General features: G+C 49.6%; 1 protein-coding gene across 2 annotated transcripts in view; it reads right to left on the reverse strand.

The window, feature by feature from the left end:
- Positions 1-527: 527 nt before the first annotated feature.
- Positions 528-17933, reverse strand: part of LOC119975122 (vacuolar protein sorting-associated protein 37D-like) — a 102028-nt gene continuing 84622 nt past the window's right edge. The window contains exon 5 of one of the 2 annotated variants that reach the window (XM_038814681.1): positions 528-2406. In XM_038814681.1, coding sequence (XP_038670609.1) covers positions 1900-2406 — 507 coding nt within the window. In that variant the 3' untranslated portion in view covers positions 528-1899. The remainder of the gene's footprint in view (positions 2407-17933) is intronic. The other variant, XM_038814680.1, reaches the window with a different exon arrangement.

Consider the following 17933-nt stretch of genomic DNA (forward strand, 5'->3'; position numbering starts at 1 on the left):
TCAAGCCTTATCAACCTGTGAGAGGGGCCCGCCATGGTAACTTCTGGGATGTTGTCCATTTCTGCATTAGAAGGAACATTCCAAGCACTTGCAAAATTTCAGGCTTCACAAGGACTTTCTTTCCTTTTCCATAAAGGAATCTCGAATCAGTAACAAAGTGGCTTTGAAATGTGACAACTTCAAGACCTCGTACACCTTGGATCAGGAGGAAGATTGTTTGCTGCTCAAATAAGAAGCTGCAGACATTCTGGTCTCAATATTAACTGTGTAACAAGGATTTGCAAAAGCAGCTGGAATGCATTGATTTTTCAAAGGCGTATGGGACAGGAACTGCCTGTGTTATGTGCACACCGGGTGACAGGCTCGCTTGTGTGTGCAGGTAAGAGAGGTCCACTTGCATATGCACAAATGTTATCAATTTAAAGTGCCCACTTATTTTTTTCCAATTAATGGGTAATTTAACGTGGCCAATCCACCTAACCTGCACATCTTTGGGTTGTGGGGGTGAAACCCACGCAGACAAAGGGAGAATGTGCAAACTCCACACGGACAGTGACCCGGGGCCAGTATCAAACCCGGGTCCTCGGCGCCGTGAGGCAGCAGTGCTAACCACTGTGCCACCGTGCAGCCCCTGCGAATGCACCAATATCATCCGAGCCCACTCATGAATGTGTTCCTTTCATGCGCACACACCCCTTTTATTAATACATCAATTATAAAATGAATATTTACTTTCTCGCTTTCATTCCTGAGAAGTTCAGGCAGCCACCCCAAAAGCAGAGGGGGCCAGTTCACTGACAAGTAACCCGGGGATTTTCAAAGATTACCAAAGATTGGGTGGAAGAGCTGGGCTCGTCTATCCTTGTGTTCTAAAACTGAGATTACTGGATAATCTCAGCAGATGACTTTGACAAAGAGTCACCCAGACTAGAAACGTTAGCTCCGTTCTCTCTCCTCAGACCCTGTCAGACGTGCTGAGATTGTCCAGTAATGTCTGTTTTTGTTTCAGATTCCAGCACCCACAGTAATTTGCTTTTATATCCTTGTGTTCTGACCATCAGCGGCAGATCTTTAAATAGATACTGCATAGTTGCATTGTCTGGATGCCTTTGAGAGTCCACATGAGCTTTACAAACTGTTTTCTGGACGTGTTGGACCCAACCAGAACCAAGGTAACAGCAAGCTGAACTGAAGCAAAACAATACTGATACAATGAGATCTGAGGAAAAGTGCCTAGATCCTTTGCACAAATCCATGCCCCGTTGCTACCGGTAGGGTCCCATTCCATTGGCCAAACTTGGGTCAGTTGGACTTCCTTTTAACGTTACACATCCCCAGCTGATTGCCTATGTCAAAAGCTGATGGATAACAAATTAAAAAAACAAGTCTCTCAAATAACCATTCGCTTTCATAGTTTATATAATCAAGGCCGTTAGTTGTGGTCTTCATGGAGAATGAACAGATTTGTGGAGTCAGATGCACCTTCCTCAGAAAAAACTGGAAAATCCCATGTAGTAAAAATGTAGTCGGGAATTTATCTTAATCAGCCATGGCAAATTTTGCTTATATTCAATAACATTAGCTGAGGTGAGAAGTGTTGTTCCTGCAACCAGAGAGTTGGTGGCAATCGTTTATGCTCATGTTGCCAAATCAGGCATGAGATCTTCACCCCCTGCTTTGAGTTGGCCGTGAGAAACTGGAGAGTCCAACTTGAAAATCCATTTTTATCCCTAAATATCTTCCATTTAAGCGCTCATTTCATTTTCTCTCTCTTTTCCTGCTAAGTTGTTTGGATGTGGTTTTGCCTTACAATGTATCGTTCCATCCTTCTCCATCATGTGTTTGATCGGCGCAGAGTAATTTTCTGGAAAGATTGTCCTATCGTATTCTATTGTATTCCTATCGATAGGGTGGTTGTTTCTGCACTGGGTATGCTTGTTGAGCCTTAAATGGCCTTGGAGTCCATATTGGGAGCTGTCCCAGCATACGCAGGCCTGAACGAAGGCCGTGGGGTGTGAATGGAGTGTTAGGCCGTGAAATCACAGGCTGGCGATCGCGTGAACTGAGAGGAGGCAGGTTCTTGCTCGGAGGAGGAGGTGAAGGCATGGAGAATGGACTCGGGCCGTGGGAGGTTACCTCAATGGCAGGCGTAAAGCTATAGCGCTGGTGCAGCCCGTGACCCGTGGGTCCGTTTTGTGGGCCGGGAGGGACGCTGTGTGAAGCCACTCTATGTTCTGGTTTCTGCTGCATCGCCTGCTGCTGGTTCTTCTTCCTGTCCTTTTTCATTAAGTCCTGGAGCTTCTCCACCTGTGTCTTTCTCACGTGACAAAGTTTTCTCGTCATTTGGAACCTCTCCAGGAAACTCTCCAATGTCACCTTACCAGCCAGGAATGTGTCAGTGATTTCCTAAAAAAGAAAAAAGTCTTATTATACACTTTGATCCTGTTGCAGAGAGTACAATAAGGGGACAAAAAAAAAACTTCTCTGCTGGTGGAAGTGGGGCAGAACTCGTTATTCCTGAACCTATGGAAGTATCTAGGGCGCAGGGAGAGTTGGTTAACTCACATTAATGTACGCTAGTTCCTTGGTACAATGGGGTGTAAGTGGACATAATGGCCGGGATTCTCTGGCTGTTGGGATTCCCTGCTTCCTCCGGCCGTGCACCCCCGCCCACGGGTATCCGGCAGCATGGGGTGGCTTCAATGGGAAATCCCATTGACAAGCGATAGGAGTAGAGAATCCCACCACCAGAGAGCAGCGCGCCCCCAAGAAATACGTGGCCGGGGGACCCGCGAATCCAGCCCAGTATGACAAATGTCGCAGAAAACCCATCCTGAAGACGTAGAGCTAGAAACTCAGTGATCCTGACAAACGCAGTATGCATGACTCCAGTTTACAAAATGTGGCAGCTGAGTTGTGTAGTAGCGGAAGTGCTCATCCTGCTGTCGCTGTGGTTTCTCACGCTGCTGTTCATAGCAGTTATGTTGCCTCCGACATAATGTCACCTTCATGCAACCATTTTTGCAAGTGTAAATACAAGTGGGGAGAACTAGAAGAAACAAGCTGAGAGCTGCAGGTAGTCTCTTCATTCAGTTCTGAGCTGTACTGACTGAATTATGGAAATGAATCACCTGTACATCTTTCAGAACTACAGCGCCCGGTTCTCCCAGAAAATTTCTAAGTTCATTTGTGGTGGGTTTTTCAGGCACTTTCCCCACCGTTATTCAATGGCACTTAGGCACTTACGTCCGGAGGATCCGTCTGGTCTTACGGGCAGAAAGTCGGCGCCGCCGCTGCACTGGTCCTCTGTCCAGTGGGGGGCTAGCAGCCGTGCAGTGTAACTTTACCTGCAGATACGGCCGCAGAATGGGCGAGTCCACGCCCCCCCCACCACCCAACTGTGGCGGCACTGGACTCAGTCCGCAGCCGCCACGCAAGGTCCCCGAACAGTTGAGCATACGCGAGCTACGCCGTCAGGGACTTGGCCCATCGGGGGCAGAACATCGGGGGAGGGTCTCAGGTGACGTCCTGAGGCCGTCCATACGACGTGGGCGTACTCCCTGAGTCCCCCATTTTTTAGTGAGCGAGCGGATCATCGCAATAACGGAGCCGCACCCGATTCCGGCGTAAACGGGGATTCTCCGGCCGATCGACAAACGCGATTTCGGAGTCGGCGATCGGAAAATCCAGCCCAGAATGTTTTTTAATGCACAGGAGAGCTGAACTCAGAGATCAGGCTGCCATTTTGAAAGGGTGCCTGATCTCTAAGTGAGCTGTGTGGCACACCCCCTACCCATGGGCAGTGCACCCCCCCACACACATGGGTACTACCCCACCCCCCCAAGTGAGGACACCCTGCTATGGGTTCCCTGGGGGTCCCCCCCTCTCCTCAGGCCTCCCAAGCCCCCTTACAGCATTCTCTCCCTTATAGGACCCCCACCCATGACTCACCCCCAACCTCCCGGAGGCCCCTACTTACCTGCCCTGCACTCCCCCACACTTCAACCCCCCTCTCCACCCTCATTTCATGGGCATGGCCCCCCTCGCCCCTGGCCCTTGGTAGTGCCACCCTGGCATTCAGGCACCCTTGCACTGCCACCTTGACACCCAGGCAATGCTCCTGCTGGTTTGGCAGTACCATCCGGGCACCTTGGCAATGCCAGGGACTTAATAATAATAATAATAATAATAATCGCTTGTTGTCACAAGTAGGCTTCAGTGAAGTTACTGTGAAAAGCCCCGAGTCGTCACATTCCGGTGCCTGTTTTGGGGAGGCCGGTACGGGAATTTAACCCGTGCTGCTGCCTTGTTCTGCATTACAAACCATCTGTTTAGCCCACTGTGCTAAACCAGCCTCAGATCAATTATGGAGCACCTTCACAGAATCCCGGGAGGCGCGGAGACGGTCGGGAGGCTCAGCAAACTCCGGCTACGTTGCGCTCAAGTGCCGGAGAATCGTGCCCACAGATATTTTAACACAAAGATTACAAAAAAAGGCCCGGACACTACCAATGAAGAAACTCAAGAAAAGTTCCTGGCTTGCCTTAGCAGTGTCCACTTTTCCCAGTGAGGCAGCCGAGGCTCTGTCACCAGCCCACTGATTGGCCAGCAGCATCGAAAACCCGCTCAGCGTTCTTAGTTGTTCAACAAGCTTGCAGGCAGCCAATTGGTAGCCTCCCAAAAGATCACTGAGCTGGTCTTGTGCTAGCAAGTGCAGGCTTGGGATCCTCATTTGGGTACACAGTCCTGAACCCTTTGGCTAATCCAGCCCAAAGTGTACCAGCTATGCCACGTTTAGAATGAGCACCAACATATATCCCAAAGAGCTTGCAAGTCTGCAATATATGAAGGAAACTCTCCATTTTTGTTGTCTTAGTCAGTGATAAATGTTGGGTGTATCTGTACATCAAATGTTGACAAGGCTGCGTCACACTATACTCAGTTTGATTACATATCATGGAACTAGGTTCAGGGCTGCTGTTATTCAGCTTTTGCTGGTTTTCCACGTTTGCCTGTATTGGCGGTGCCTCGAGTCAGATTTCCTGCCGAACCATTTACACAATGAATGGTGGAAACCCAAAAGAAATACCATTCTTTAATCGCAAAGAAAATATAACCAAAGGGAGGTGCAATTCAAATCCGCAAAAATTGTTTCAGACCAATTTCAAAAGCTCAACACAAGCTTATAATTCGATGTGGCAAATGGTGGGGGGGAGGGGAATCACTTCCTGTTCAAAATATTGTGCTGGTCACAAATTGAGAAATGTATCAGTGCAGGGCCTTCCTGTACGTGAACGCTCTGCAGTCTGGCAATGTATGTGATCTGGTGCAAAGCACCACTGAGGTAAAGGATGGCTACCATGTGAACCACAATTTCCTGAGGTAGCAAAGTACAGTCTGAAACCTGCCTAACTGTGTTCAAGTTATTAGAAGCACTAGTTTATGCAATGAGACTGAAATATTACTGCTTCTTTGCCAATACTAATTTTACAAAACAGTGTCCAAAATATTGCAGATTTCATCTGACCCGTGGGAAAGTGCATATCGTGGGCATTTACTTATTCCATTCTTCTATTCATCAGTCCTCAATATTCATCTTTGCTGTGGATCTCCATCAACCACAATTTACAACAGTCACTCTCGTCAAATGATCTCCACGTAGAGATGCTGAAAATAAACGTCAAATCTAGGTTACCTCATGTATCAGGGAACTACAATCCTACATTTACTCTCAGAGTTGGTTGTGGAATGGGCTCTTGTTTATAGCTAGATCTATTGAAAAGGCATTTGTCAATCAGGAGAGGGCACCAATCAACACAAGCTAACCTGGGTTGATCTTGCAGGAGTTCCAACATTGGCTGTGCTGTAGTGATAAGTAAAAATAATAACAAGGATTGTCATCTTGACATGTAGTAACCCCATTGGCTTTAGTGCTCATTCATTCATTTCCACTATGATTGAAAAAACCTCATTTAAAAAAAAATAATTTACGGGATGTGGGCTTTCCTGATTAGGCCAGCATTTATTGCCCATCCCTAATTGCCCTTCAGAAGGTGGTGGTGAGTTGCCTTTTTGAACCGTTGCAGACCTTCTGGTGCAGTACACCCACTGTGCTGTTAGGGAGGGAGTTCCAGGGTTTTGTCCCAACAACTGCGAAGGAAGCACGGTAGCATGGTGGTTAGCATAAATGCTTCACAGCTCCAGGGTCCCAGGTTCGGTTCCCGGCTGGGTCACTGTCTGTGTGGAGTCTGCACGTCCTCCCCGTGTGTGCGTGGGTTTCCTCCGGGTGCTCCGGTTTCCTCCCACAGTCCAAAGATGTGCGGGTTAGGTGGATTGGCCATGCTAAATTGCCCGTAGTGTCCTAATAAGTAAGGTTAAGGGGGGTGTTGTTGGGTTACGGGTATAGGGTGGATACGTGGGTTTGAGTAGGGTGATCATTGCTCGGCACAACATCGAGGGCCGAAGGGCCTGTTAGAACATAGAACATAGAACAGTACAGCACAGAACAGGCCCTTCGGCCCTCAATGTTGTGCCGAGCCATGATCACCCTACTCAAACCCACGTATCCACCCTATACCCGTAACCCAACAACCCCCCCCCCTTAACCTTACTTGTTTTAGGACACTACGGGCAATTTAGCATGGCCAATCCACCTAACCCGCACATCTTTGGACTGTGGGAGGAAACCGGAGCACCCGGAGGAAACCCACGCACACAGGGGGAGGACATCAGACTCCACACAGACAGTGACCCAGCCGGGAATCGAACCTGGGACCCTGGAGCTGTGAAGCATTTATGCTAACCACCATGCTACCCTGCTGTACTGTTCTATATTCTATGTCCTATATTTCCAAGTCAGGGTAGTGAGTGAATTTGGAGGGGAACCTCCAGGTGGTGGGATTCCCAGATATCTGCTGCTCCTGTCCTTCTAGATGGTAATGGTCGTGGCTTTGGAAGGTGCTGCCAAATGAATCTTGGTGAGTTACCGCTGTGCATCTTGCAGATGGTACACAAGGCTGCCACTGTTCGTCGGTGGTGGAGGGTTTGAATGTTTGTGGAAGGAGGAGCAATCAAGCGGGCTGCTTTGTCCTGGATGGTATTGAGCTTCTTGAGTGTTGTTGGAGCTGCACTCGTTCAGGCAAGTTGAAAGTATTCCACTACACTCCTGACTTGTACCTAGTAGATGGTCACCAGGCTTTGGGGGGTCAGGAGGTGAGTTACTCGCCATAGGATTCCGAGCCTTTGATCTACCCTGATAGCCACAGTATTAATGTGGCTAGTCCAGTTCAGTTTCTGATCAATGGTAACCCCCAGGATGTTGACTGTGGAGGATTCAGTGATGGTAATGCTATTGAATGTCAAGGGGTGATGGTTAAATCCTCTCTTGTAGGAGATGAAATGAAAATGAAATTAAGTGAAAATCATTTGTCACAAGTAGGCTTCAAATGAAGTTACTGTGAAAAGGTGGTCATTGCCTGACACATGTGTGGCGCGAATGCAACTTGCCATTTGTCAGCCCAAGCCTGGATATTGTCCAGGTTTTGCTGCATTTGGGCATGGACTGCTTTGTTATCTGAGGAGTCGCGAACGGTGCTGAACATTGTGCAGTCATCCGCAAACATCCCCATGTCTGACCTTATGATGGAAGAGAGGTCATTGATGCAGCAGCTGAAGATGGCTGGACCTAGGACACTACCATGAGGAACTCCTGCAGTGATGTCCTGGAGTTGAGATGATTGATGTCCAGCCAGCATAACCACCTTCTTTTGTGCCAGGTATGACTCGAACCAGCAAAGAGTTTCCCCCCTGATTCCCATTGACTCCAGTTTAGCTAGGGCTCCTTGATGCCATACTCGGTCAAATTTTGTTACAAGGGCAATGAAAGTGTCAATCATTCAGACCCTTTTAAAGTATCAATAACAAAAGTCACAAGCCCTTGAAACAACTTAGCCTTGAGTAAATAAACATTGTGAAGTGGACCGTTAAGACAAGAGAACCAGAGCTTTCAATCGAGTAACGGTTTCTCAGATGCGCAACTCTTTCGACAATAATAATGGATGTTTGGGCTCTCGGGGTCTTTGGGGTGGACTGCCATAGTTTGGCATAGGGGGTATGAGGGGCCACAGAGAATGGTAGAGTGCCGTAGCTTGGCATAGTCGGCTTAAGGAGCCATGGGGGATGTGGGCGCCGCTTCATAGCTTGGAGGGGGAATTGGGGTTGTGTGGGAAGCCTGAACTTGGCACAGGAATCATGAGGGAGACCTTTGAACTCGCCTTATATAAGGTGTTTTAAAAATTGAGGAGGAGGAAGACATGCCTCTCTCTGCAATGGAGTGCCAGTACCTGGGCCTTTGAGAGGAATCAGTCTGCACTCTTTTACAGGCACCCTCGGAATCAGTCAGGCCCAGAATGGGGTCAGGAATCCTGCAGTCAGGACGTGCCCACCATTTTTAAATGGCCCGCGAGTCATCTCAACTCAAAGAAGATTCAGCCTATTAACCTGGTTTCTCCCTCCACAGATACTACCAAACCTGCAGAACCATTCCAGCATTTTCTGTTTTTAAAATAAAGTAGGCATCAGGCAGGAACATGAATTGAAAAACAAATATAAACCCAGGAGGAGAAGAGGGCATTAACTGTGATTTCAGAAATTAGTTTTTTATGTTTCTACTGCCCAGACTTAATCTTCTCAAAATATGAGAGCACAGAAGCAGACCATTCCATTTATTACATCTGTGTCATTTTTACGCCTGTACGAACACAGAAGGTTTTGGGAAGGGTATTATTGGTTTCTGCACTGCCCAAAGATGTGAGTCATCATGACGCATAAATGCCACTCAACATGGTCCCGAGGCCTCTGATGGGGTTGGGGTTGTGGGGGTTTGGGGTGGGGTGGAGTAAGTCTCACAGGCTCAGTGGTTATTGGGCGCTAATCATTGTGCAGATTGTGCAGCCTGTGGAGTTCACATTGGCCACATGTATGATGGAATGAATGTACAGGAGATCAGAGACTGATTTACAATGAATCCCACCTTGCTGAGGCACAGGGTCCCAACCAATGGAGGGCCTCCACGCCAGCCGGTGACTGTGGGCACCAATCAGAGCCTGATAACTCTGCATTTGCTGAAGAGCAATGGAGCTGTCATCAGAGTCCAAACAGCCTCGCTGCTGCTGGCCTGCCCCCAGTCTGTTTCCCCGCTCAAAGACCCAACGCAAGTCCTCTTAGAGAGCAGGAAAACAGACTGGTCCGAACATTGAGGTGCGCATGCATGAGGAATGAGAGGTGACTAGCCGAGGAGGGAGAGAGAGGCAGAGGCAGAAGATCCTGTGTTTTATTTTACGAATAAAACACAGCCAGTAGGTTTCTCGACTGAGGGTTGAGGACAGGCCACCAGCAGTGAGGCGCAAAGCGCCAAATCAAGCCTTCCCAGCACAAGGAGACAACGAGTGAGGCAAGTGGCTATCTTGAAATGAAATGAAAAATGAAAATGAAAATCGCTTATTGTCACGAGTAGGCTTCAATGAAGTTACTGTGACGACACCAGAATGGGAAAGTGAGAGAGTTGGGGGGAACTGGTAGGAGGCAAGTGCGTGAGCTGATGTTAGCCAGGGTTGCAGCCTTGCAGGGACAGAGTGGGTGAAGGCCGTGTTGCATTTGGGAGGGAAGGAGAGAGATGGGGGGCAGAAATGAAGGTGAGCATTGGGCCCACAAAGTCTAAATCCAACTCAGCAAAAGATTCAAAACCATTGCAGTGTTTTTTATTATTATTTCACAGGATGTGAGCAGCCATAAAGTGTTGCAGGTGAGCAGTTGGATCCACCCTTGGGAGCTGCCAGCCGATCCGATTGGCCAGCTCCAGCGGTTTTTGCAACACCAAGAGCACGTTAGTGGCCACTGCAGGAACTGCAACAAGTAGGAAGAGGCCGAATGAATCCTCGGAATGGGTAAGTCCGGGGTCGTGGGCAGGGATAGTTTGGGCAGGTTAGGAGGGCGGGGGATACGGGTGGTTGGTTTAAAGCAGCAGGCAGACAGGAAGAAAGGTTTCTACCTGAGGGAGAAACAGCCCCACCCCTCCCCCGATGCACAAAGGTCACCCCCACCCCCCACCCCCTCCAAAGGTTAGTAGCCCCTTTCCTTTCCATCCTTTGAAGAATTAAAAAATAATTGGGCTGCCCACTCCCAGCTGACTGCCCATGACATGGCATTGGCAGCATATCATCGGGGTCAATTGACTTGGTATAAATTTAAATATGGTAGGTGGGCTCCTGATTTTGGCGCCAGCTGGTTTGTTTCATGTGCTGGGAGCGTATTATGGCATTGGGATGAAATTAGACTGCTCATGAGTTTAAATGATAGTTAATCACTTTTTTCAAAATGGCAAACCGGCTTCAGATTTCATTGCTGACCTGTGTGATAACATCAGGGGCGAAATTCTCCCTACCCGGCGGGGCTGAGGGTCCCGGCGTACCGGAGTGGCACCAACCACTCCGGCGTCGGGCCTCCCCAAAGGTGCGGAATTCTCCGCATCTTTATGGGCTAGGCCCGCGCCAGAGTGGCTCCCGCTCTGCCGACTGCGTCTGGCGCCACGTCGCCCGGTGTCAGGGCTGGCCGAAAGGCCTTCGCCGGTCGGCGGGAGTCCGCACATGCGCCGGAGCGTCAGCGGCCGCTGACGTCACCACCGGCATATGCGCGGTGGAGGTGCTCTCTTCCGCCTCCGCCACGGTGGAGGCCGTGGTGGCAGTGGACGAAAAAGAGTGCCCCCACGGCACAGGCCCGCCCGCCAATCGGTGGGCCCCGATCGCGGGCCAGGCCACTGTGGGGGCACCCCCCGGGGTCCGATCGCCCCGCGCCCCCCCAGGACCCCGGGGGCCTCCTCGCGCCGCCTGTTCCCGCCGGCACAGAGGTGGTTTAAACCACATCGGCGGGGGAGGCCTGACATCGGCGGGACCTCGGCCCATCGCGGACTGGAGAATCGCCATGGGGTTCCCGCCGATTGGCGGGGCGCGATTCCCACTCTCGCCGATTCCCGGGTGGCGGAGAATTCCAGCCATGGCGGGGGTGGGATGTACGGCGGCTCCGGGCGATTCCCCGACCCTGCGGAGGGTCGGAAAAATCCGCCCCTGGCTCGTGACCCAACGTCACCACACCAGATATTACCATCACTGCGGGACTAAAATAGTCCAGTTTTCAACACATCGAATTCAGTTCAATTAACCGGCAAAATTCCATCCACTTTGGGGTGATTTTGCAGTATAATTTTCAGCTGAGACCATGGGCCTATAATAAATATTCATATCGTAATAATGCAAAGATGGGCAGCACGGTGGCGCAGTGGGTTAGCCCTGCTGCCTCACGGTGCCGAGGTCCCAGGTTCTATCCCGGCTCTGGGTCACTGTCCGTGTGGAGTTTGCACATTCTCCCCGTGTTTTCGTGGGTTTCACCCCCACAACCCACAGATGTGCGGGGTAGATGGATTGGCCATGCTAAATTGCCCCTTAATTGGAAAAAATGAATTGGGTACACTAAATTTCTTTTTAAAAAAGTAATAAAAAGATAGATTTATCCGGTGTAGCTACATTAATGATACACAGAGATATTTGAACTCAATTTACCGAGTATAAAAAGCCGAATAAAGTTTTTTTGTGGTATTCTCGCTGTCTTCCATTCAGATAGTTCAGCTGTATCTTCAATGGGTTTCATTTCAGTTTAACTTTACCAACCTATTCCAATCACTTTTCCTTGGAAGAGTGAGTTTAATATTCTTGTACTTTCAGTCTTTTCCTCGAAATCCCGATTCACTCTCCTCACTGTAAGAGCGTGTGTAAAATGTAATCGAATCAACTCTATTTGATGGAAAACCAACAGCAAAGGAAGGTTTTTCAGCCAATCGGGTTTTCAAAGTTTAGTTAACACTGTAGAGTAATGGGTTAATGATATTTGTAAAATTTATAGAATCCCTATCGTGCTGAAGGAGGCCATTTGGCCCATCGAGCCCCCACTGACCCTCAGAAAGTGCATCCTACCTAGTCCCGCTCCTCCGCCCTATCCCCGTAACCCCATAACTCCACCTAACCTGCACATCTTTGGACTGTGGGAGGAAACAGGAGCACCCGGAGGAAACACACACGGGCACGGAGAGAACGTGCAAACGCCACACAGACACCCAAGGCTGGAATTGAACCGGGGTCCCTGGAGTCGTGAGGCAGCAATGCTAACCACTTATGAGGAACAAATTAGCTGGTCATTTGTATGGGGCACTGCTATGTGCAAAATAGCAGGCACGGTTACTAACGTCATCATTGCATAAGGAGCGCATTATGAGTTAGAATAAGGCTTGACATGGTGCAAATTCTTCATAACATAGTTAAATATACATTGGTGTGGAATGGGTGAGGGCAGGATCAAGGGACAAAACTTTCAGCATAACCTCCTCACCCTTCATCCTCTCTCACATCCACTCAGCTCATTTAATTATTTTCAAGGGGATTCAGATATCTCTCCTTTTGTTCTGCTTGGATCATAAATATTCAACATGCTTTCTCACCCAGAGCAGGTGAGGCTCAGTACTCCTCCATGAACCAGCTGTCCTGAATACTCCCGGGATTCCCATATCATCTCTCACCAAGTTGCCCACGTCCAGCTTTTGTTCAGATCTTTCTTTTTGAGGCGAGGTTGCCACTGCTTATTTTAACATTTGCACAACTGGTCTTGCAGATTTTATAAACTCCCTTTGATGTGACTTGTTTTTGCAGTCAGGTTTGTAGGACCCGCAGTAAAATATTAAAACCAGACTGGCGGGAGCTGTCAACGTGATGGACAACTCGTCAAAGCCTCAAAATGGAATTGGAAGCCACTGGGATGGAGTGGGGCAGGCTCAGGGAGAAAAATTATGAGTTTGTGAAAGTAAAGACATGCAGCTGTTTACTGACAGAAGGAAATCTGGAATGGATATGACCAAACGGCCAGGGTAGAGCCAGGGCCTATAGTCTCGGAGACACAGAAAACTCACGCTGTTCTTTTCTGACAATTATTTCATCAGAGAGACTGAAACAAATAGAAACCAAGAAATAATCCATATGAATTACATGAGAACTAAGGGGTGTATCAAAATGTAGTACTGTAGCCACCTGGGGTGGCCACGTCCCAATTACAAAATGGACACTTGCAGAGAATGATGGGAAAATTGGACAATGCTAAGAAAGTAAGCAGGTGCAAGGTTTGTCTGTTGACTGAAGTTTGCAGCTCCCAGACAAGACTGATACTGCAAAGAGCTATCTCCAGGGACAAAAGAGAAACATTTAAGCAAATGATACCAAAGCAGACACCCCGGCGCCAGAGGAGATTAAAACAAAAGCAGGCCAACGGTCACCCAGCGATCAAGCAGCCACCCCTTTATTGGAGAAAATCAATACCGATGATTAGGATATGGTCCAATTAATTGGGGCCAAGTTCAAGGCCCGCCCAAAAACGCGCAAAGCCCCTTTGGGGTAAAAAGGAAGCCCCCAAGCAAGAATCGTTCTTCTTGGTCTTGGCCCTCAGCAGAGAGAGACCTGCCTAGCAGCTGCACCAGACAGGTAAGTCAAAAGTCAACGCACGCTACGATACAGATGCTCCTAGCTACTATTCCATACAAGTTCGATGCCAGCAGCCTCAGAACCGGACAACGGCCATTGTTCCTCTGACTGAATGGGCACCCGAAGCTAAGTATAGGCTTTTAGTAGTAGTGATAGTTTAGTTAGAGTTTGTGCATGAGTATAATTGACTGTGCATAAATAAATGAGTATTGATTTTGAACTTACTAACTGGTGTATCGAGTCTTTGATCAGTATTCGGTTTTGAACCTTGTGGCGGTATTGAAAAGATACCTGCCGACTCTTGAGCAAACATAATTAGAATTAAGGACGGCGACCATATTAACCGCCATAAACAGAGCCAAATAAGGAGAGAGCACAACGAGCTATAGTACACTATAATATACTGCAACATGTAAAGTTGGTACCATCGTCTGAAAGCACAACGTTAGTTTTCACAGGTACACTGACAACACCCAGCTCCACCTCATCACCACCTCTCTCGGTGACTCCACTCTGGCCAAATTGTCACTCTGCTTTTCCAACACCCAGTACTAGATGAACAGGAATTTCCTCCAATTAAATATTGGGAAGGGTTCAAACACTGCTCCTAACAGTCCTGGTATGTAGGGACTGCAGAGCTGTGCCTCTGAATATTGTGGGTGGAATTCTGAGCCCTCATTAGCCGTCAGCGTGAACGGCGAACTGGCAGAAAATATGTGATTCTCGTCGGCGAGATCGCGTTTTCCATTTTTCCCAGGTCTCTCGCCGGTGGCGTAATGCGAAATCCACCATGGGAGGTCGGGAAACTCATTTAAATGCATCAGCCAAGCCCTTCTGCCTGTACTCTCCCTCACTGAATAATCATAGGTCGCTGGGGCGGTTTACAACATCTCTTCCTTGAGGTGTCAATTGTGCCAATTTAGTCAGCATTGCAAGTGATGAGTGTGCCACTGTTTGGTATCCAATTTTTAACTCTTTTGGTGTGATGTTTTAAATCTCATTTGTGATTTGCTTTTTGTTTAAGGCAATTTCCTTGTAAGGGACTGTCCCTTTAATTTGGTCCCTCAGTTTATTTGATTTAGATTATTTGGTTATTTATGTTGATCAAAATAGTTGGAAGCATTGCCCCCAAGTATAGATCTCCAAAGCTCATACTCACATCTATATAACAGAGAGGTAACACAGATGTGGCCCCTAATGCAAGGCATCATTGCAAGGCATTATGTTGAAGTCTCTCATTACTCACCCGGTTCAAGGTAATGACGGGCTGGGGGGGGGGGGGGGGGGGTGCGTCAGCTTCTTGTTCCCCTATGAGGTTAGAACACAGATCCTTTGAATGCACTGGACCGCCATCACTCAGCACACATTGGGGGGAGGAGACATGCGGACCACAGGGACTCGCAGGAGTGAAAGCTGTTCATTCAGGTGGAGTTGAGAGAAACTATGGTGGAGAAGTGGCTATTGCGTGACAGCGGAGGGACTGAGACTCAGTGGAAAAGCGCTCATATAGGGGGATGCGGATGGGTGGATGTCACAGATGCTGAGAGGGCTGAGGGTCAGGGCATTGTCAGGACTCCTTAACGCCTACTTTGATGTTCCCTTTCTTTCAGTTTTTGATTTTGGAGAATCATGGAGCTAGTGTAGCACAGTAGCATTGTGGATAGCACAATCGCTTCACAGCTCCAGGGTCCCAGGTTAGGTGGATTGGCCATGATAAATTGCCCTTAGTGTCCAAAATTGCCCTTAGTGTTGGGTGGGGTTACTAGGTTATGGGGATAGGGTGGAGGTGTTGACCTTGGGTAGGGTGCTCTTTCCAAGAGCCGGTGCAGACTCGATGGGCTGAATGGCCTCCTTCTGCACTGTAAATTCTATGAAGTGTAGCTGAGAATTTTTTTGATTGCGGTCAAACAGCAGCATCAGCATTGATGTGCTGCTGAACACGGCCAGGAGCAGGACACTGCAGAGGAGGGGGAGGAAGGGCCCATTGATCTTCCTGGAGTATAGCCACAGGTGGCAGAACCTTGGAGGAGACGCTACCGGCCATGAGTCTACTGCCATAGAACTTCCTACCTCAAGATGTCAGAGGTCCAGTGCCGGTGAAAACTGCGTCTGTCCTGGGTGATAGTGGACGACCTGTGCCAGGTGATACAGGAGTCGGCACCAAATGGACTGGGAGGTCACCCATTGCCTGTGGCCCTGAAAGTTGCTGCTGCTCATAGTGGTTTGTTGCACTCTGCATAACCTGGCACTTCAGTGAGGAGAGCAGCTGGACCAGGAGAAGATGGAGGTGCATCACACCTCCTTAGATGAGGAAGAAGTGGAAGGACCTTGGGCGATGACCAGGGCCCGCATGGGGCGCAGGTCTAGGGATGCTCACCTTAACTCTCGGTTTGGTGACGGCCAGAACTAGGGTGTGAAGTGCTTTCCCAGCATGGGGTCTCACATCTTCTCATCACGTGGGGCCTGCGGGAGGCTTTCGACATGTTCGCTTCATTCATGGGCAGGGTGCTAAAGTGACTGACCGGACACTGCAAGAGGATGGTGATGACTTGCAGTGAGGACAGAGTGATTGATGCTTATCTTAAACTCTGCGAAATATCTGACTCCTATCTGACAGAGAGCTGAATGTGACCTGACACTAAATAGGGCTACCTAGGGGCCAATAAAGGCAGAATAACACATCTCAGATTGTACTGCCTCCTCCGAGGTCAGGGGTCCCGGTGTGTTTCGTCACTCCTTGACAAGGTGGATGGACTCGCACATATTTTCAGCCCTTGACATCCTCATAACTAGAGAACACATGAGAGTCTTGAGCATCGGTGAATGCAGGGGGATCCCTCCATGGGCTAGCGGGGCAGCTGGAGTGAGATCCAGAAGCCCCGCCGTTCTCTGATGCTGGACTCCCACTAGTGCCTACACCATGAAGCTCATGCCCTCAGCCATAGAGGTCATGGGCTGGACCATGGATTGGACACTCCTGCCATGGAGTGCACCATGTGCCAAGGTCTCCATTGCAGACGCCACCCTTACAGTGTTGGCCTCGTTATGTCAGGCTGATGGCACCATCTCCTCAGGTAGAAGGCAGTGGGACTTCTCCAGTTGGCTTTGCAGTCCGAGGAGGTATGCTGACATCTCTTCCTGATTCCCATGACTCTGCCTTTGCTGTTCCAGCAGCTCTGGGATGACCAGACCCAGGAGCATGTAATTGGCCTGCAACTCAGCAAAGTCTTGGGCTCTGGCATCCCTCTGAGTATTGGATCCCTAGGCCTGCTGATTGACCTGCAATTGGAGGGGGCAATGGCATTAGTGAGGGACAGGGGAGCACTGAAAGGAGAAAGATCATTCACCTGAGACTTGCGCCATTGGTGGATGTATCTTGTGTCTCTGGCCCTGACCTTGCCTTCTGCACAGGAGTGGTCCTGTTCCCCGCGGCAAGCTCAAGGGCTCGTTCCTCAAATGGGGCTAGGGTCTTGAGCTCCAGCGCTACTCCGTGCTGTGCCCGATGACACCTGTTGTGTTTGAGGTTATCCTGCAATGAGATAAATGGGAAGAGTGTAGGCAGGACTCATGCCATGTCAGATAGGGATGGAGTCTGGCATGTGTGGGAGGTGAGTGGGTGTAGGCATTTGAGGGGCACCAGATCTACTGGGGGGATTATAGGGAGAGGGTGGCATACACCAAATGGTGTGACCCTGCGAGGTGTGTGGGAGTGAGATTACTGTGAAGGTGTGGGGGGTGTGTTAAGGAGTGCTGTGGGAGACATTAGGAGGGAGACGTACCCTGGATGCATGAAGAAGGTCATTCACCTTCTTACGACACTGCAGTCCCTTCCTCTTTTGGAGTGAGCTGTCACTGACAATCGTAGCCACAGTCTTCCAGTCGGGGTTGGTCACTTTGCTGGCTGGAGTTCTGCCCGTTCATGGGCCCGCCTCTGCTCAACCCCATCGTGAAGTTTGCTGAGGGCTCGCCCTGTAAAATGTGGTGCAGCTACCTCCCCCTGATTAGACTTGGAACAAGTGCTGGGGAGAAGTTTAAAAGGAGCGCCTCACTGATGACAGAGATTAGGGCCGGATTCTCCCCTACCCAACTGGGCTGGGGGTCCCGGTGTGTCGGAGTGGCGTGAACCGCTCCGGCGTCGGGCCGCACCTTCCGCACCTTTAGGGGCCAAGCCCTCACATTGAGGGGCTAGGCCCGCGCCGGAGTGGTTCCCGCTCCGCCGGCTGGCGTGAACGGCCTTTGGCGCCACTCCAGAAGGGGCCGGAGGGACTTCGCCGGCCGGCAGAAGTCCGCGCATGCTCCGGAGCATCAGCGGCTGCTGACGTCATACCGGCGCATGCGCAGGGGAGGGGGTCTCTTCCG

This window comes from Scyliorhinus canicula, chromosome 12, assembly GCF_902713615.1.
Source record: "Scyliorhinus canicula chromosome 12, sScyCan1.1, whole genome shotgun sequence".
NCBI lineage: Eukaryota > Metazoa > Chordata > Chondrichthyes > Carcharhiniformes > Scyliorhinidae > Scyliorhinus > Scyliorhinus canicula.